The sequence below is a fragment of the Mustela erminea genome, chromosome 3 (genome assembly GCF_009829155.1).
Source record: "Mustela erminea isolate mMusErm1 chromosome 3, mMusErm1.Pri, whole genome shotgun sequence".
Classification (NCBI taxonomy): domain Eukaryota; kingdom Metazoa; phylum Chordata; class Mammalia; order Carnivora; family Mustelidae; genus Mustela; species Mustela erminea.
Genome location: NC_045616.1, coordinates 124,922,210 through 124,942,668, shown reverse-complemented (window position 1 = coordinate 124,942,668; position 20,459 = coordinate 124,922,210). Strand labels below are relative to the sequence as shown.

Sequence of the window (20,459 nt, the reverse complement as noted above, 5' to 3'; positions counted from 1 at the left end):
AAAGATTCTGGGCTTTCACTTCAGGAACAACAGGAGACTACCGAGAAGTTTCTAGCATAAGCACACCTGCATTTCACAGACTATGCTGCTGCAGAGTGGAGAAATGGATTGAGAGGGGGCAAGACTGGAAAGGGAAGCCCAGCTTGGGGGCGGCTGCTAGGGTTTTCCAGCAGCGGGGCTAGAAGCCAGGGAACAGCAAGCAGCAGAGAGACGAGGTCGGAATCTGAGACGACGGGAGGAAGCGCAGAGGTGTGGGCCTGATGCAGAACAGTCCCTGGAAAGGCAACGGCATGGGCAGTTGTGCTGGTCACTGAGGAAGGAAGCACAGATCTACGGTGGTTTTAGGGGAGGAAAGATGCGTTCAGTCTAGGTGGGACTCAATGGGAAGGATCACTTATTTCAACCGAGTCAGGCTGGGGCAGGTCAGTCTTTCAGGTCTGCGGCAGACCAGTCTCTATCTTGAGGGGGGGTGGAAATGCATTCTTCATTCCCCAAATTAGAACACCTAAACCAGATTTTATCTTGCTCTTATCTGGGCTCCAACTGCAAAAGATGTTTAAAAAAAATTTTTTTTAAAGGCAGTCCTGTCCATCTCACACATTCCATGGTGTAACTCTTTCTATATAAACAGATTTTAAGATGGATATTTGTGGCTCTCAACAAGTTCATTTTAAGTAACACTTTAAATTCTCCTGCCTGGGAAGTTAGCAACATTAGCCAGAGATTCTTACTTTACTTGAGAATATTACTCTATTGAAGAAAACAATCCTAAACCCTCATTTCCTAGGTTTTAAAGCATATAAACCCCCACTTACACCCTTCGAAATAAAATTGCTGGGAACAACACCAACCATATGTGTGCATGTGCCTGGACAAAAACACCTATGTTGATATTTATAAATAAAACATGAGATTCAATCTTGGCCCAAAAAGTATCAATGATCAATCCAACCGGAAGCTACACTCATCACAAACACAAGATCACTCTCGCTGCCACACCATGTGCTCATTCAATGTATGTAGAGATAATGGTTACAGGCAATAGTGACTGTACTACACACTTTCCTGAAGGTATACCGCACTGGTCTACACTCCAGCCATCGAACAGTCTGCCTTATCTCATTTCCTCACGAAGAGCCTGCAAATTGTCCCCCAATGCCCATTCTTTTCTACATTTCAAGAACAGAATCCCCAGAGTCTTCCATCCTTGAGTCCCCATCGCCAAGCCTCCTTTGTAGTGATGTAGACCTGTGACTCAAGTTCCAATACTCAGGAGGTGAGGGGAAGTGATGTGTGCAGCTCCCAGGTCATGCCCATAAAAGGAACTGCTTGTCCTCTGCTTCTCTTTCCCACAGTCTAACAAAGACGCAGGAGCAGTGAGCTGTCTACAGCCAGCACCTGAGCAGAACCTGGGCAATGAAAGAACAAGCCAGAAGGAGTCCAAGTCTCTAGATTTTTCCATGAAATAAAAATTTGCTGTTTAAGTCACGGTTACTATTTTATTAAAAGAGCCAAGCCAGTATCTTCATTCATTTCTGTTCAATTACACAGAGTGTCTTCAGGGAAGGAGTGCCTCATTTGGTCGTGGAGCTTTTCATTTCTTTATCATTATCGCACGTATCACTGCAGCCCACACAGTTTACAACGCGTATTTAGGCTGCAGTCTTCAGGAGACCATACCTGTTGTGCCAACACCAGTCTTCTCCATCTGGTCACGTATTCAACCTGTTCCTGAGTTTGTTGCTCAGGAACAAATATTTGGGGGCAAATATTGTCCCCAATATTTGAAGAGCCCACAAACAGGACTTTCAGTCCGTCCCACAAGTATTTAACCTTGGTGTTAACACATGATGGGGACCTCCTAATGCCAGCATCAGGACTTGCCTACCGTTGTTGACTTGCTTTCCCTCCAAGAACGAGCAACAGTTGTACAGAATGCTCTGTACTTCTCCCTTTGGTGCCTGTGGGAGGCAGAACACTCCTTGCCCTCCCCCACAGGAGAGGCACATCACAGTCCCCAAAACCTGCACACATGTTCTGTTCCGTGGCAAAAGGGCCCTCTGCAGATGTGACTCCTGATTCAGTCAAAGGTTAGCCTGGATTATGACCCACAAGAACCCAACTGAATCCCTAAGGATCCTTACAAAGAGGGAGACTAGAGGGTCAGGAGTGACGGAGAAGCGTATGTGACAACTGAAGCAGAGTTGGGAGTGCTGTCATTACTGGAAGGGGGCCCTGAGCTACCGAATACAGGCAGCCACCAGGAGCCCAAAAAGCCAAGGATGAGGTGCTCTTCTCAGGAAAGAACCCGGCCCTGCCAACATCGTGTTCTGAGCCCAGTGAAACCTACTTCAGACTTCCGACCTCCAGAATAATAAAATTTATGTTCTTTCAAGCCACCAAATTTGTAGTCATCTGCCTCAGCAGCAATAGAATATAAATGCAGGGCCCTTACATGTGGCACTGTACATTATAAGAACTCAATCGAAGTTTAGGGGAATCTTTATGCAGGCCTAAAAAGCCAGATGGAAATTAGCAGTTTTATAAATGAGAGTTGGGGGGAGGAGCTAATTGGGTGACGGGCATTAAAGAAGGCACTTGATGGAATGTGCACTGGGTGTTCTATGCAACTGATGGATCATTAAATTCTACCCCTGAAACTAGTAACACACTATATGTTAACTTGAATTTAAATAAGATTTTAAAAAGTGTTTTCCCATTTTATTGTACTAGCATAGGTAGCTCTCCCTGTCCCCTCCTGGGGGGAAAAGTCACAGAAGTTGCATAGGAGCAGTTTGGCAGGGTCAAGCAAATGTCCTAGCTCAGTAAGGATAACCATTACCCACTGCTGAATGAACTGATCTCAGGATGAATGTGGATCCCTTTTTTTTTTTTTTTTTTTAAACAAACTGATTGTTCTAAACGATGAATGCTTGCTGGTAAAATAATAGCATTTTACACTTCCTGTGAAGTCAGACAAATCTAGAGTTTTCACAGCTCTATTACTAAGCAAAGGCTCTAACCATGCATGTTATGTTACTGGTATTTAGATCAAATATCATTCATCACTAGACTGAATTAGTTCCTGCAAGTGTTGGATCCAGAGAGGCAACAACAGGCCAGTGGGGTCATGTGCTTTAATCAATACTATCCTGGGGGACTGATAACTGCCCTGACTTCATTCCCTTCAGGCCTCGTCATTTAGTTTTGATCCAAGGGGTTCACCATCCATCAGAAAGGTGGCTCCATGCTCAGACTACAGCTCCACACTGCTTCTGGCCACCACCAGCTGCTGTGCTGTGGGTGTGATGGTTCTTGTTCCCAGCTCAGAAGTCCCTAGAGCTGGATCCAGTTTCCTGGGAGGGCACGCACACTGACATTCCAAAGGAAAGTCCTAAACTATGCCCCCAACATGCCCTTTAACCCAGAGTTAATCTGCAAGTGACCACAGAAGATTCATTTCAAAATCATATTCTCATGTATGGTGGGTTTCCCTTGCCAGGATTTCATAAAATCATAGACCCACAATTGTAATGTAAACTCCTGGACTGAACTTACTTCCGCTCCTTCCTCCTGACCAGAGCCCAGTGAATGTTGTTTAATATCCAAAATAGTTTAGATCCATGTAACAGGACTCCTTTTGTTTCAAAAACTAAATTACTTCTTTGTAATACATCAGGACATCACATTCCGGAGAACACACATTATCTCCTGCGCTACTCAGCACAGGACGAGGAGCTTAACTTCTGGTTTTAAAGGCTCTCCTGCTTCACTATTGCAGTTTGTTCTAGGCCGCGGTAGCCATTAGAACCACTGCGGAAGTGTCAGTTTCTCCACCTGTGGCTTAAGTCTCCTGCCTGCAAGATTTATTTTCTTCAGTCTCCCGACTTAGGGCACTCAAAGCATTTCCTTTCAATTCCTATAGAAAGCTCTGTCTATGCCAAATGTTGGAGAAGAATGGATAGCATGCACAGGATAGCCTTTGTCGTCTCAGGAATGATTTTTATTCAAGTTTTTAATGTTTAAGGTTCAGTATGCATTCACTGTATACAACACATTTGTACCTTGGAAGTGTTCGGTGTGTAAGTCCTGTATATATTCCATTTTGGTCTTGCTCATTTCACATTACGGATTCTTAATATGTAAAAAACTGGCCTTTATTTCCCTTTTTTTTTTTTTTTTTTCTTTTAGGGGCTTAATCAGCTGCTATTTGTCCATGTTAGAAACACATAGAAATAAAAAGTCACCTAAGACCATTTCTCACCCCATAAACTCAACCATACTTTTTTTTTTTTTTTTAGAACTTTTTATTTCCAGCAGGTGCCAAGATTTCAGGTTTATATTATTTACAATCCACAAGATTTTTCCTCCTCTTTGTTGCAGTCTGCTTGGGCTGCCATAACAAAATACCATAGATTGGGTGGCTTAAATTTTATGCCTTCATTCATCTAGAAGTCTGAGATCAGGGTGCCAGCATGGTCCAGTTCTAGCAAGAGCTCTCTTCCTGCCTCTTAGAAAGCCACCTTACAGCCCCAAAAGAGCAAACTCTCCAGTCTTTCGGAAGGGCTAATCCCATCATGAAGACCTCACCCTCACGACTTGATCTAAACCTAATAATCTCCCAAAAGCCACATCTCCAAATACCCTCAAGTTGAGGATTAGAGAGCTTTAACATATGAAATGGGGGAGGGGAATACCTCAGTCCATAGCCCCCTCCTTCGAGGGACAATTTTTATCAGCCTTAGAATTCGTCCACAGCCACAGATTCTTCATTAACAAGCAGAGGCCCAGGTCTGTGGCCCAGGCTAAGCACTAGGTATTCCAGAAGAACTAAACAATGCCTGCCATCAACAGTGCCAGGATTCACAGGTACCAGTTGTCCATATCATATTGTGTGGACTCCCTGGGGTGGCCATGCTCAGAGATTTTGTCCAGAGAGGCACAGATGACCGAGTCTCCAGCTGCCACAACTCTACGTCCACCATGGGAGGCTCTGCTTCTCCTAGGCCGCTGCCAGCCAATGCCTAGGTATGCAGAGGTCCCAGAGTCAGACCTTTCCTGCCCATCCCAGGGCTCCTCCAACAAGCAGTTTCACTCAGGGAGGCCGCCACCTGCCCCAAAACTTCCTCCGGAGCTCCCTGCTGTCTAAACGTCCTTCCTTCTTCCCATTCTCCATGCAAGGGAGTCAACCCAGCAGCATGGCCTTAAGGCTCTCTCTCTTCTGTTCCCTCCCCCTTATCCTTCACAGACATTGCCCTGAGTCTACTCTTGCATAGCTAAACCCAATTTAGCATCTGCTCCTCCAAAGATTAAAAAAAAAAAAAAAAAAAAAAAAAAAGTCATGCTCACAAAGTAACTTTACATAAAATAAACATGTCTAATTCCCAAATAACCTATGTATCTAATTGCCAACAAATGCCACCCAATTTTGTTTTGAGCCTGTAAAGGTTATGTATGAAATCCAGCATCGTGAATGAACACATGAAACACATGAAGAGATATTCAGCAAGACAAGCAGCTAAAACAAGTAATATAATAAAAATCTGGGGCACCTGGGTGGCTCAGTGGGTTAAAGCCTCTGCCTTCGGCCCTGGGATCAAGCCCAGCATCAGGGCTCTCTGCTCAGCGGGGAGCCTGCTTCCTCCTCTCTCTCTGCCTGCCTGTGATCTCTGTCTGTCAAATAAATAAATAAAATCTTAAAAAAAAAAAAAAAGAATAAAAATCTGATTCTTCTTAAATTCAACTTATGGCTGACAACTGCTCCCTTTAATGGAAGTAAGGGGACCTAGAGCTACTCAGCACGTCCCACATCCCAGCCAGTGTAGGAGTTACAGGGGAGGATCAAAGGACAATTGCAAGCTAGGCTCGCTGCCCTCAACCCTACAACCTGTGGTCATATCATTTACCTCGAATTCTTGCTTTAACCATTTGATAAGTTCCTTAAACTTGTGTGCACACCTGTGAAGGATTCTTTTGTACACGATGGGAAACAAAATCATCAAGTTTTTAAATTCTTCCTTGGGAAATAATTTGGTCTTCAGAAGTAAGTATCATTGTATTTCCTGTCCACGGTCGCAGAAACCCCTCCACCTAAGCCTTCAAAGGGAGAAGACAACACTTTTGTTGCTGAGTCTTAAGACTGGAAAAGTCCTCTTTCATGCTCTTCCACAGAGATAACACTCCAGGTTTCTGAATTAAGAAACTGGCTCAGGGCATTTGAGTCAACTGATAGCAGACGGATGTGGGGAGAGAGAAAAAAAAATGCTACAGTGGGTTGGGATTTTCTTTTTCTGCTGCAAAATACATCCTATGTACAATAAAGTATATAAAGGAATTATGTAGTTCAAAGAATGACTATAAAGCAAACACCACAAATATGCCGTTCAAGTTAAGAAGACTATTAGTGAAGCATTTAAGACTTTTTTTCCCCCTTCCTTCCAATCTCTTAGGGCAGAGTTTCTCAACCTCAACACTATCAGCATGTTGAGCCAGATAATCCTTACCTGCTTAACCAGTGTGTGGTTGGACGCTTAGCAACAGCCCCGGCCTCCATCTGCTAGCTGCCAATAGTACCACTAACCCCTTACCCACCCACCCACCCCCAGCTCAGCTGTGGCAACCAAAAGGCCATTGCCACGTATCTTCTGGGAGCAAAATTCACTCACTGCTGACAACCACCACTGCCTTGAAAGGTAAACTCTAAAATTCTGCGTGTCTTTATAATGCGTCTTTATATATGCAGTCCTACAACAATGTATTGCTCAGTTTTGCTATTTCTGAACTTTGTAGAAATGAAATCAAACTGCATGTATTTTCCTGTGACTTGTCTTTTTTTCATTCAAAATTATGACAGTAAAATGTATTGTCAATTGTACAGCTGGAGTTCATGTACATTTCTTAAGTCATCTATTTCTGTGGCTGTACAGCATACTAGGAAATTAAAACTCCACAATTAATCCAATCCATTACTAATAGACATTCCTAACACTGTGTTTTTATGAATATTTCTAGGGCCAGTCACTGCATAAGTCGTCTTAGAATTACAGAACAATTTCCTCTGAGGCATATACCTAGGAGTAGATTTGCTTGTATCACAGAATATGCTGGCATTCAACTTTATTGTTTTCCAAAGTGGGTGTAGAAATCTACACGCCCACCAGCAGTGGAGGGCAAATCCCATGGTTCCATGTGCTCTCCAACACTCAGTTCTTCATATATACTTTCACAACATTTGGTACTGCAGAAATACACAGCGCTTACCGTGTGAATGCCAATTCTACAAACGGCAAATGAGATCTGGATACATTCAGACATTCTCTACGAGATTAAGAATAAGAAATTACAACTAAATGTTTGTCCCACGGAACGGACTTCTCCCCCCTTGACTTGCTTCCCTCTTTAAAGAAAATCTGCTGTATTCCGACATCTGCTTTGTGAACAAGTGGCAGAATTTTTTCCCTCCTTTTTGTTCTAGGCCAGTTCACGTAAGACCTTGTCAATAACAGAGTGTGTGGCACAGGGCTTTAATCACGGACTAGAAAGCAGGCCCTTCAATCGCAGTAACAACTCAATTCAGTATCATATAAGAAATGGGATTTGTTGTAATGGCTTGATTTCATTTCAATTCTGCTCCAATATCCAATTTTTAATTCTCTGTTAGCAGTAGTTTTATAAGCACTTATGTAGTTCAATTCTTTGGCCATAAATGTCTACAGTCCTTATGGAAAAGTTAACTTCGTAGGGGCACCGGGATGGCTCAGACACTTCAGCAACCAACTCTTGATTTTGGCTCAGGTCGTGCTCTCAGGGCTGTGAGACTGGGCCCCACATGGGCTCTGGACTGGGTGTGGAGCATCCTTGAGATTGTCTCCCCCCTCCTCCCTCTGCCCCTCCCTAAAAAAAGAAAAGTAACTTTGTAGAAATGAAAACCTCCTAGTTAAATATTGAACATTTTGAAAGGGCTGCATTTAGAGATGACTGAGGTTCTCAGTCTCTGAGTATCACTGCAGTATTCCCTTTAGAATTTACCACTTCTCCCAAATCAAGTTCAGATTCCTAAAACTCATGCCCACTTGCAAAACCATGCATACCAAACACAAATATGATTTTAACTGGAGAAACGTCTGCACATTAAGTTGGTAGATAGTCAAAATAACTCTGTACAATTTGACACTGTTTTCATGGTTATTGTAAAGTAAAGAACTTCTACATAAACATTTACAATACCACAAATCTCAGTCACGGTTGTCATCCGTTGTGCCAAGGAAGCAGAGCTACAGGATTCCTGATTCCCATGGTAGCCAAAATGCTTTTAAAGATATATTCCTTCTGAAGGTCAAGAAGTCCTACCAGATTGATTCTTCAAAAAAGTCTGACTCTAAGAAACTGAACTCTGGAATACTGGTAAGGAAAAGATTGAAAGCCAAAGGCGCTGTATACATGAACATCCAAATAAAAAATAACACTGGGGGGAAAAAATCAAACTCAGAAGATAATTTGTTGGGTGCAGTTTTTAATCTAAACTTTCAGAAGGTTCCATTCACTGGTGCTACTGGTTCAGAACAAGTGACTGATGACTTAATCTCTGGGGAATGTTTCATTAAGCTATCATCAACACTACTAGGTTTCTTTATTTTGAATGAAAAGCCTTACTGAAAATACCCTGGGGCAAGGCTAGAGGCTCCCCCCATCAGCTGGGAGACAGAATACTCACTACCCCTAGGTCCCACATTCATTCTTCCCTTCCACCTTTGAAAGTCACACCAATTTGTTCTTTATACAAATTGATTTAACAACCCTCAGTAAGCTGAAAAGGTTATTCCCCCCCGCCCCCAAGCGACAAGTGACTAACTTATTTTCGGTCACTTGGAATAAAAAATTCTATTTTCCATCCATCCCTTGAGCTAGGAATGGTCCTGTAACTCAATTCTCCATAACAAGATTTAAGTGAAGGGTGAACATAGGGTACAGCCTCTAAGAGGGACCCTTCTCGCTCTTCTGTCTTTCCGAGCTTTCTCCACTCTGTAGAAACAGCTTGTTGTAGTCTGTGAGACTGGCTGTAGCTCCAGAGGCTTCCTCAGCGGGAGTGCACCCTGAGAAAGACAGGCCCATGAAGAGGAGCCCAAGCATGAGTGAGCCTGGGGACACGTGTGACAGTGGAGCTGCCACACCAACCCCTCCACACTCAGTACATGGAACAGAGACCAACTCTGAACTTGTTTAAAAACGGTTTTGTGTCTCTCAGCCTCCTAATCCTAACTGCTACTGAGCACTATTTGTAAGTAGATGTCCCGGGGGCCATAAAGGAGTCCTAAACTTTGTCATTAGAGAAGGACTCTGTGAGAGCTTTACCTTTCAAAAGGGAGATGTTCACTGCTTAGTTATTTAAAAACCCACTTTCCAATCCTTCTTTTTTACACTCCCAAAACGTAAAAGTACTGTTTTGGGATTGCCAAAGCCATTAGCCTGAAAATCCTGAACTTAACTGCATTTTCTTCTAACTAGCCTTATTATTCATTCCTTCCTCCCCTTACCAATACACAGTGCCTTCACGTGGCATCCCACCGCTGGCCCAGCAGCAGGACCACCATCCAGCTCTAGCAGCCTTCTGCACTACGCGGCGTCTCTCCTCTAATTAGAGGGAGTCAGATAAAGAGGGCTGAAAGCATAATAAACTTCCTCTGGTCATGGTAGAAGAACCAGTAGATACTTAAAATGGATTAGCTCATATTCTCTCCCTGTACAGATGCTGTATTTGCAAGAACTCATTTTAATGGTAAACCCATGGGACATAATACACAGCTGAGAATGAAAAATGAGTAATTATTTCCAATTAAAGAATGAAGCTCTACCCCAGATAAACTCTGACCCAGTAGCCTCTAAATCAGCATCTATAAATCTACATGCAGACGTGCCTAAGAACTAAAGAATGTTCTTCACAATAGCCTTCAGAACAATCTCCTCTTTGCGGTCTGACAAAAGTGCAAGACAGATGCTGTCAAAATTAAGATCTGTTAAGATATGTCTCTAGAACAACATGTGTAATCCAGAAGAAAAATATTCAAGTTGAAATAGGATTACTTACAGTTTACTGTTGTTTTCCCTAAGAAAATTCAAAGGTGAGCATGAAAATAAAGGAGAAAAAAAAAAAAATCTTCAACAAATGGCAGCAAATGTTATTTACTACAACAGTCCAAAATGAATTTCAAGGTATAACAAATTTTCAGTTCCAGAGGGTGTAAAAACACTCCATTTCTCTTCTTCTAAAAGCTATTTTAATAACCTGATGTGTTATGCAACCCATCCTGATGTAAAGATGGTCATGTTTCCTTATTTTCTCCTCTGTAATTCTGCGTGTGGGAAGATTAAGAGGTTTATCTAGCCAAGGCCAATTCTGTAGAGTACGACGAGTAACATCCGAACTGGGGCCACAGGAGAGGAGGGAGAGCAGTTAGAAGCCCTTCGAAGGAGGCCCACACCTGGCTCATCTCTTGCCAAAGAAAGCAACGCTCTAGCAGGTTCTCTTGACAGCATCCCAAAACAAATGCGCTAGAGGCAAAGATGCAAGATTTGGGGAACTGTGGACAGAGAAGACCCGTTCTAGTGCATTCCACAGTGCATGTGAGCCTCAAAGTGCTGGGTGGGTGGAATCCTCCCTCAGTAAAGGTCATGCCACCAGTCACCATGCTTTAGTCATTCCTCCAGACTGACAGAAACAAAGCCCTGGGAATGCCACTTACTTCGGAACCCAGTATTTCTCTTCTGTGAGTGTTGGCACTGAAAACATTAACAGTGAATTATTTAACAACTCCCTCAGTATGCTCTAAAGGTTACTTTCCCCAAATAAGAAATAACTTTTTTTTTAAAGTCCTAAGTGTTTATTTATAAAATACAATTTGTTTACAAAACGTAGAGGATTTTGTTCCTCAGCATCTATTTTATAGCTTCATCAGAGGGTGATCATAAACCTAGAAAGAAACATTTACACCTAAAGCAAAGCTAACAAAATTGGCCTCTCGACATTTTCTACAACGTTTTCCGGCGTCAAAGTGCCGCCATCATCCCAAGAGCACCTATACCTCCCAAGGGATCACTAGCTGTCTGGCTATGGGACACAGGAGTTCACCTAGTAATTTAAAAAGAAATCCTTGCCCTCACCTGTTAACAGAGACACAGACACACACACACACACCCTATGCATGAGCTTTCTGTGAAATTTAGTCACAAAGATCTGAAAAGCCATCTAGCAGAAATAACCTCAGAGACTGGTGAAGTCATGTAGCAGAAATAATCCAACACACGCATAAATCATCCTACCAAAGTTTATTGGTTTCATCACAGCAACGTTTTGGCCAATCTTCTGCAAACAGCACTGAAAGTCACAGGTAAGACCCACACAGATGATTTTGGCTCAATGTTGAAGAACAATTCTCTTTTTGAAAATTCTAACTTAAATAGTACAAGAAGGAATGAAACGCTCTTATTTACCAGATTAAAAATTAATACCATTTGCCTTGGGGAGTTTATGCCTTCACTTTTTATGAGGCAGTGAAGATAAATTCAATCCAAACAAACAAACAAAAACCCCTTATTATGCTGAGTGAAGTAAGTCCATCAGAGAAAGACAATTATCATACAATCTCTCTGATATGAGAAATTGGCGAGGGTCCTGGGGGGTAGGGAGGGAAAAAAATGAAACAAGATGGGACCAGGGAGGGAGACAAACCATCAGACTCTTAATCTCAGGAAACAAACTGAGGGTTGCTGGGGGGTTGGGCAGTGGGAGAGATGGGGTGCCTGGGTGATGGACATTGGGGAGGTATGTGCTATGGTGAGCACTGTGAATTATAAGAGTGATGATTCACAGACCTGTACCTCTGAAACAAATAATACATTCTATGTTTAAAAAAACAAAACAAAACCTTGCTAAGCATCATTAACGTGACAGGCATTGCTTGGCAAATATTACATATACAAAGATAAAGGAGACCAAACCCTGGCATCAGTGGTCTTCTAATGCAGGAGAGTGATTTAACAGACTTGTGACAGACAACGACAATAGAAAGAAATGTGTTCAACATAATGAGAGGTATGTACAAAGAGGTTTAGGGAGACATGGTGGGAGTGCTGAACCCACTGAAGACTTTCTAGAGGGGGAAACCTCCTTAACAGAGTTCTAAAAGATTAGGAGTTAGCTAGGTGAAAAGAAGTACAGAAGATAGTTCCAGCTGAGCATGACCCAAGTAGAATCATGAACCATCACAGGACGGGCAAGCATCAGAGGGCTACTGGTACAGGCCTTAAAAATCCTATTTTTAAATAATCACTTCTCAATCTGTTATTGGTCCTTACTGTCTACATTCTATCTATGATGCATATTAATAGACGAAACATGGTTCGTTTAAGACTTAACCTCTAACTGCCTGCACTAAAGGAAGCTCCATTTGTCCAGGATTTTATCAAGGATTAAGCAGCCTGTTAAGCTACAAAGCCCGCTCTGCCTCTAGACTGCTGCAGACAGAAAAGGCTCACCCCCAAGCTTGCTACAGCTGATTAAACTAGAAGGCCGTCCATCTTCAAGCTGGCCAACAACCACGGTGTGGCCCAGCAGGGAGAGCTGGGCTAGACCAATCATTCTTGCTCTCCAAAATATGAATGGAAAAACACCAAGAAGATGAAGCAGTTAGCAGAGGGAAGTGAAGCTGAGAGAATACAAAAAGCTAAGCTATTAAGTAACTTCATGACCATGAAGAATCACAGCAGCCTACATTTAGGAGGAAGCCAAAAGTAGGACTAAAAAGAAACTACACAAAAAAGAGATCTACAAAGCAGAGAACAACAACTCAGTTATCTCAAGAAGTAGATATAGGGGCACCTGGGTGGCTCAGTGGATTAAGCCTATGCCTTCGGCTCAGGTCATGATCCGAGGGTCCTGGGTCGAGCCCCACATCGGGCTCTCTGCTCAGCGGGGAGCCTGCTTTCCCACTTCTCTCTACCTGCCTCTCTGCCTACTTGTGATCTTTCTCTCTGTTAAATAGATAAATAAAATCTTAATAAAAAAAAAAGTAGATACAGAGAGATACAGCTAGGTGAAGAATAACTGAATAGAGCTACAGAGAAGTCGGTTTCTAAGTAAAAAAGTTATATGTCCTCCAGCTTCTTCTGTAACTATATATGGCAATGTGACCAAGTTCTGGTCAATGAGATTATCAGAAAGTCTGAAGTCTTACAGAGGGAGGTACGCTCTTCCACACTGTCTCCACCCCGCAGCCTGGAAGGCAGAAGTGATGGCAGGTGCTCTGGCAGCACTCTGAACAAGGAGTTTAAAGTCCATATGCTGAGCAGTAGCATCATAGGGCCCGGCCCTAACAACTTCCAGAATTACCTGAGAAGAAAGACAAGTATCTACCTTGTTGAAGCCATTATTTCCCAAACAATTCCAACCCTAACAGATTAAGTTGTAGAGACCATGTAATCTCAACAAGAAGGATAGTCCCTTAAGACAGTTAAATGGAAGTGTGATGCATTCCACTTTACACTATTATCTTCTTCAATATAGAGGTGGGGAAACCACAGTCAGCACAAGACAGAATTAGGATTTGGGAACCCAAATCTTTCCGACTTGGGAGTCCAAAGTCATTAATCATTGAAAACAAATGAATGCAAATGAAATCAAAGAGAATAGCAAGTTCACAAGTATTTGATGGTTCCGATACTTGGACTACCAAAGCCTATTTTAAAAACCTGAATGCAGTAGCACTTACCAACCACAGTCAACACTTCTGACAAATCTCCATGACTTTCTAGACTATCTAGACATAAAGACTTCTCCCAACACAAGTATTCTACTCTCAGTACCTAGGGAAAAGGCGCATGGCCACCAGAAACTGAATATAGGCACCAGCCCCTTGTCCATGGCAGAACTCTGCCAAATTCTGATTTTAAGGAGTGGAATGGACTTCTAAGAGCACGGAGGATTACTGAAGAGACCTGCAGTGCATATTTTGTTTAAGGTGGCAAAGAAGTCTTTCTCATTAACTGTAAGGAAAAGAATGGCCCAGACACAATGACAAAGGAAGAGCTCAGTATTAATATTTCAATCCCCAGGCATGGGATGGCCCTGGGATGCTTCACTGCTACAGCGTGGTAACAAGGTCATCCTTTTGAAAGGCTTGGGAGTTTAGATGACCAGGTTGAGGGCCGTGTTCATGGCATTAATCCTCCTCATTAAATAAATACACATTAGTACCAAGCACCTACTTTGTGCCCAGCAGTGTCCTCTGTGCAGTAGACTAAAGCAGTGCACAGAGCCCCTGCTCTCATGAAGTCTACACTCTAGTGGCTGTGCCAGCAAAACCAAGTAAGTTAGGGGGCGCCTGAGTGGTGCAGTCGGTTGAGCATCCGACTCTTGGTTTCAGCTCAGGTTGTGATCCTAGGGTTGTGGGATCAAGCCCTTTAAAGAGTCAAAAATCAGGGCGCCAGGGTGGCTCAGTTGGTTAAGCATCTGGTTAAGCCCCCACATCAGGCTCTCTGCTCAGCGAGGAGTCTGCTTTTCCCTCTCCCTCTGCTGCCCCTGCTTGTGTGCTCTTACTCTCTGACAAATGAATAAAATCTTTCAAAAAAAAAAAAAAAAAAAGAAGAGTCAAAAAGCTTATTGGTTTATGAATTAGACTGTCTGGACTTCGTTTTTCTGATTGTGGAAAGGGAAGAAAGCTAAGTATGACCTTTGAGTTGAGAGCGACCTGTGTTCAAATAATTCAGGGCATGACCCCAGAAAACTTACATGTTCTGAGCCTTAGAAACCAGTCCTCAAGCATTAGAAAAGATGACTACTAACCTTACTGGACCAAGTACAAAAGCATCAGGTGCTTGGCAAAGAAGAGGCATTCTCTCAAACTCACTGAAGCCCAGGCCAAGCAGTCCCCATCTGCCGCTGGACAGTGTCCCTGACAGGTCCCCCAGCCACCACCACCCCTCACCTCTGAATAATCCAGTGTCCATGCTGCTGTGGAGAGAGCAAGATTTTAACATGCAAATCATGTCCCATTGCTTCCTGCTTAAAACCACTTATTAGTTTAAGCATAATCTTAAACTCAAATCCCTAGGATAACCTCCTGGCCCCAGAGGATCCTGTCCAGCTTCCCTCTGGAATCTGGCTTCAAGACCAGTTTCTTTGGCCACTCTTCAGTAACAGATACCCACCAAATTCATGACATCTATGAACAGAAATACCGCTTTTCCACATTCGCTGAAGACAAATGACCCCAATATCAAGGCACTTGGGGGAACTACTTGGGATCTTCTGTGAAGTCCCAGGGCTGCCTGTGCCCCGCTCAGGTGGCTAGAATCTACCTACCTGTGGTCCCCAGGAACTCCACATAGTTCCCTTTTTTCCCCAAGGGACACTACTTTTTGTCTTGTAGGTTTTATCCCCGTCCCTAAAGTCTGACTGCTGGGCAGCACAGGCTCTCTCTCTCCTTGCAGTTCACATCCTTGTCGCCCGCCTTTTCCCCAAGGTGTGCAATCCGGCCCTTCTTACTGCATGGCTTCTACTGCTAATAAGAATCAGGCAGATACAGGGCAGTGGACAAAAAAAAAAATTCCTTGTAAGTGAGGTCTGCATACTCCTTGTCCTTGTTGCTGATTGTGTGAATAAGCAAGCCTCTTAAACTCCTATCCTCTGCCTCTGGGAGGGTGGGTCTCCCCCAAACCCCGTTCCTCACTCTCTGGCCAGACAACGGATTCACAACCCACAAATAGGGTGGCCTACAGCCCCTTGCAAGCCACTCCCTTTAGGTGAGTCATTATCATTTCTGAGGGCCGAGCTCTTTTTTTTTTTTTAAAGATTTTTTGTTTATTTATCAGAGAGAGAGGGGGAGAGAGCGAGCACAGGCAGACAGAATGGCAGGCAGAGGCAGAGGGAGAAGCAGGCTCCCTGCTGAGCAAGGAGCCCGATGTGGGACTCGATCCCAGGACGCTGGGATCATGACCTGAGCCGAAGGCAGCCGCTTAACCAACTGAGCCACACAGGCGTCCCTGAGGGCAGACAGAGCTCTTAATCAAGGATTCCTTCAAGATGATTAATAAAGAAAAAAAAAAGACGGTTAATAAAAGCTAATGAAACACTATTACTGAAACGGTACGGAGCCATATACAATTTAAAACCATGACCCTGATTATCTTAAAGTGAGACTTCCTTAAAATTAAGAGACTACTATGCGCTGGATGTTTTGCAAGGTCATCTCTGTCCTCACAACTAGAGCCACAGGGACATTTCTTGGCCTGTCAGATGAAACGCTGAGAAGGTGTTACCAGCACATGGCAGCAAAGGGACAGAACTTCGATTTCCACCTAGGTCTGATTCTCAACGAGTGGTTTTCTAACTACATCCCAGGCAGGGTTCCAAAGAGACAGCTGGATATTTAAGAAATGTTTTTTATAAAGAGAACTGAATTTTTATTAGAGACAGAAATGAAGAAAAGCATACTCCAAAGCACTGTACGTGAACTTCTAACACACCCGAGACCGCCCACGCACCCCCCACCCCCCCATCCCTGTGTGCAGCCAAAGTAAGGAGTTTTTGTTGGGGGGGAGGGTCAAGCCTCAGAATAAAACCTGTATTCTGCCTTCTGGTGGATGGTTTAAAATGAAGCTACTTTAAAATCTGCAAACTTTGCAACTGTGATTCCATTATGATCTTATTTTCCCCTTACTGTTACAAAAAAGACACGACCCAATGAACCGGGAAGATAATCCCTCAGTTCTCATTCATCTAAATGGTTAAAGTTTAAAATCCTCTAAATCTAGGGGCACCTAGGCAGCTCAGTGGGTTAAAGCCTCTGCTTTCGGCTCAGGTCATGGTCCCAGGGTCTGGAATCGAGCCCCACATCGGGCTCTCTGCTCCGCAGGGAGCCTGCTTCCTCCTCTCTCTCTCTCTCTCTCTCTCTCTCTCTGCCTGCGTCTCTGCCTACTTGTGATCTCTATCTGTCAAATAAATAAATAAATAAATAAAAATCTTTTTAAAAAAATCCTCTAAATCTATATTCAGTTTTGTGTTTATCAAAACAGCTGCATTGTCCTCACTGATCTAGAACACATCACAACAAAAGAGGAATTGTAAGTTTGTAAAAATCATCTACACTAAAATAGAATTTGTTTAGATATCTGAGTTCTGCATAAGATGGGTTGGAAAGAATTTCACTATTTAAATTAAAAGAAACATTTGAAATCCGCCCCTACACCGCAGTGATTTTTAAAAAACTCATGGTAAGCGGAGAGATGGTCTCACATTAGGGCCAACTGAGAAGCAGGGGGAGAAACTGAAAGAAATCTTGCCATCTACTTTACCTTCTCACTCAATCCATGAACCCCTTCTAAAATGTCCTTAACAGGTTGGAAGCAGCCCCTGCTATCATTTCCTGTTCACAGCCAATGGTAGGCAAACCATCATCCATGGCCCAAATGTGGCCCGCTGCCTGATTTCGTAAATAGCATTTTACTGGACCACAGCCACATCCATCTATTTATGTATTGTGTCGGGCTGCTTTAGTGCCATTGTGGCTGTGTAGTTAAGAGACAGACTGTATAGCCTACAAAGCCTAAAATTTTTACTAGCTGGCCCTTTACAAAAAAAGTTTGCCTACCTGTTCTAGCCCACCAGCTGGAGTCTCCAAGCAAAGAACTGTATTATAGTCATTGTTTCAGGTGCTAGTTCAGTAGATACAGGGTTACCCTTGTCTTATCTATGGTGCCCAAGGGCCTACCAAACATTAAGCTCTCAATAAGTATTGGAGTAAGGAATGTTAGATAAGAAGGGAGAGGCAGGGAAGAAAGATGTATAGGGCTTTTTTTCTCCCAAACTAATTTGACATTTATCCTTCATGGAATATTTTAAAAACTAATAGATCCCTTTTCTTGTTATTTGAGCACAGGGTTGTACATCTGAATTAAAATCCAGGATGTGAAGTCAGTATTCCATTCCAAGCAAATAAACACAGATTAAAACACTGTTTTATGGAAGTCGTTAATTTTGAACACCCAGGAAAAGGCTACCCATACCAACTCTTAGAATATTCATTTGTTGCTGTGGTTTTAATATCACTCACCGCAATAATATAAAGCAATTGGGCTAAATTATCTTTGCCTCCAATATGAACTCAGCACTCTGGATTCGGGAAATGGAAGAGAATTGCTTTAAAAAAGAGGAGTGAATCAAGCCCTCAATGAGCTTGTTAGATCTTTTTTCATCTCCATCATTTCTTCCTAATCATACATTTTTATGTTGGTTTTCAAGATTTCTGTATGAAGAATTAAAATATGCATCACTTCCTACACAGCTCTCTATAATTTTGACTTTTTAAGCAACTCACTTCATTATACTTGTGTTCTCCTATGTAACAAAGAATCTGATTTCAAGAGTTTTAAAATTAGCAACTGAAGATCTATTCTTGTCATGGAATCAAAAGAGAAAAACGTTACTCAGTCTGTTTTCTGCAACTATTTAAATTCCCGAGCACATGTAATTCCTGATAAAACGATGAGGACTGAGAAGACAAGGAATGGAATATTGAAATACTGGATAATGAAATATTGATGATTTCACTGAAATATTAATATTTAATTAATGCAATTTAATTAATTTAATTAATTAATATGAACTACTATTTCATTGAAAATATTCTTGAATAATGAAATATTCATCTATGGGTACTTCCAAGGATAACCAATGCAGTTAGATGTTCTCAAATCAAGATATATTTGGGGAACACTAAAGCATCACTCACACAGGACACTATTGCCTACACACTCAGGATACAGAAAAATGGCAGTCTGAGTCCACAGAAATAGAGAATGGTTCCACTTCAGGCTCAAGAAGTAATCCTGCCCACAGCCCAAGGTCAGGGCTGTAGGAGCCCTGAAAAAGTCAGGCAATGCAAAGGAAACCCAGGAAGGATCAAATAATCCTATCTAAAGGACCCAGTCTTTTAAAAATGCAACCTGAAAACCCCAACAAGTCATGGGGAGATTTAGGTTACACTAAGAAATTTTACTGGTGAACTGTAGGATGTACAATATCTATACAAAATAGAACAGAAATTCAACAGTTCCAAGAGGCTTCCTACACCTCGCACAGGGACTTGAACGAAGAACTAGCTGCAGGCAAGAAAAATTACAAATGACAAAAACCTGCAACAGTATCCAATAAATGAGCCCAGTACTCCGTCTTCTCCAACTTGGGGCCTCTCTGAAAACATCTCTAAAGAAGGAGGCTAAGAGAGCTGGCCAACCAAGCACATACGAGGGGGACAAGGTCTCAAAAGAAGAAACGACTTTTGTTGGAACAGTAAGTCTGGGGAACGACCTCAGAAAAGGGGCTTGCTGAGTTTAAAGAGAGTAGTCTTGGGGTGCCTGGGTGGCTCAGTGGGTTAAAGCCTCTGCCTTCGGCTCAGGTCATGATCCCAGTGTCCTGGGATCGAGCCCCGCATCTGGCTCTCTGTTCAGCAGGGGGCCTGCTTCCCTTCCTCTCTCTCTGCCTGAGTCCCCGCCTACCTGTGATCTCTGTCAAATAAATAAATAAAATCTTTTAAATAAGTAGATAGGTAGATAGATAGATAGATAGATAGATAGAGGGAGTAGTCTGGTTTGGCCAAACAACTCAGGTTGCAGCTCCAAGCAGAGCTGGCCTACAGACAGGTGCAGGCCACCGTGGGCCATGCCAGGACCTTTCACCCCCAGAAATCAGAAATAGCGGCCACTTGGAGCACTAACTCAGCAGCTGCAGTATCTCTAAGCCAATTACTCTGCACTGCATTTATCAGATGGAGGTAGGAAGGTTTTTGAAAAGCTGGCACTGGGAAAATGAATGGAATTGGACTAGAATTTTTTCAGTGACCAGCATACCCTAAGTCCTTATTTCATACAGAAAGTCCCAGTCCAGGGGTGCCTGGGTGGCTCAGTCAGTTAAGCGTTGGGTCATGATCCTTGGGCTCCCTGATCAGCAGGGAGTCTGCTTCTCCCTCTCCCCCGCTTGCACTGTCAAATTTTAAATAGAATCTTTAATTAAAAAAAAAAAAATCATACAAAAAACAAAAACACAATAAAAGAAAGTCCCAGTCCAATAACCGCAGGAGAGTAGTTCAATAATAGCACTTTAAAAGTGCTTAGGATACTAGGGGTGCCTGGGTAGCTCAGTGGGTCAAAGCCTCTGCCTTGGGCTCTGGTGGTGATCGCAGAGTCCTGGGATCGAGCCCCACATCTGTCTCTCTGCTCAGCGGGGAGCCTGCTCTCCCTCTTTCTCTCTCTGCCTGCCCCTCTGCCTGCTTGTGATCTCTGTCTGTCAAATAAATAAATAAAATCTTTAAAAAAAAAAAAAAAACCACACACACAGAGTTCTCTGGTCTTAAAATAAATAAATAAATAAATAAATAAATAAATAAATAAATGTGCTTAGGATACTAAAC

At 42.8% G+C, this 20,459-nt stretch overlaps 1 protein-coding gene across 2 annotated transcripts in view; it reads right to left on the bottom strand.

Moving 5' to 3' along the window:
• ARL15 (ADP ribosylation factor like GTPase 15) overlaps window positions 1-20,459 on the bottom strand; it is a 395,820-nt gene that overhangs the window by 359,133 nt on the left and 16,228 nt on the right. The window contains exon 2 of one of the 2 annotated variants that reach the window (XM_032337414.1): window positions 7,261-7,317. The exons of the other annotated variant lie outside the window; for it this stretch is intronic. Coding sequence (XP_032193305.1) covers window positions 7,261-7,317 — 57 coding nt within the window. The remainder of the gene's footprint in view (window positions 1-7,260; window positions 7,318-20,459) is intronic. 2 annotated transcript variants of the gene reach the window in all.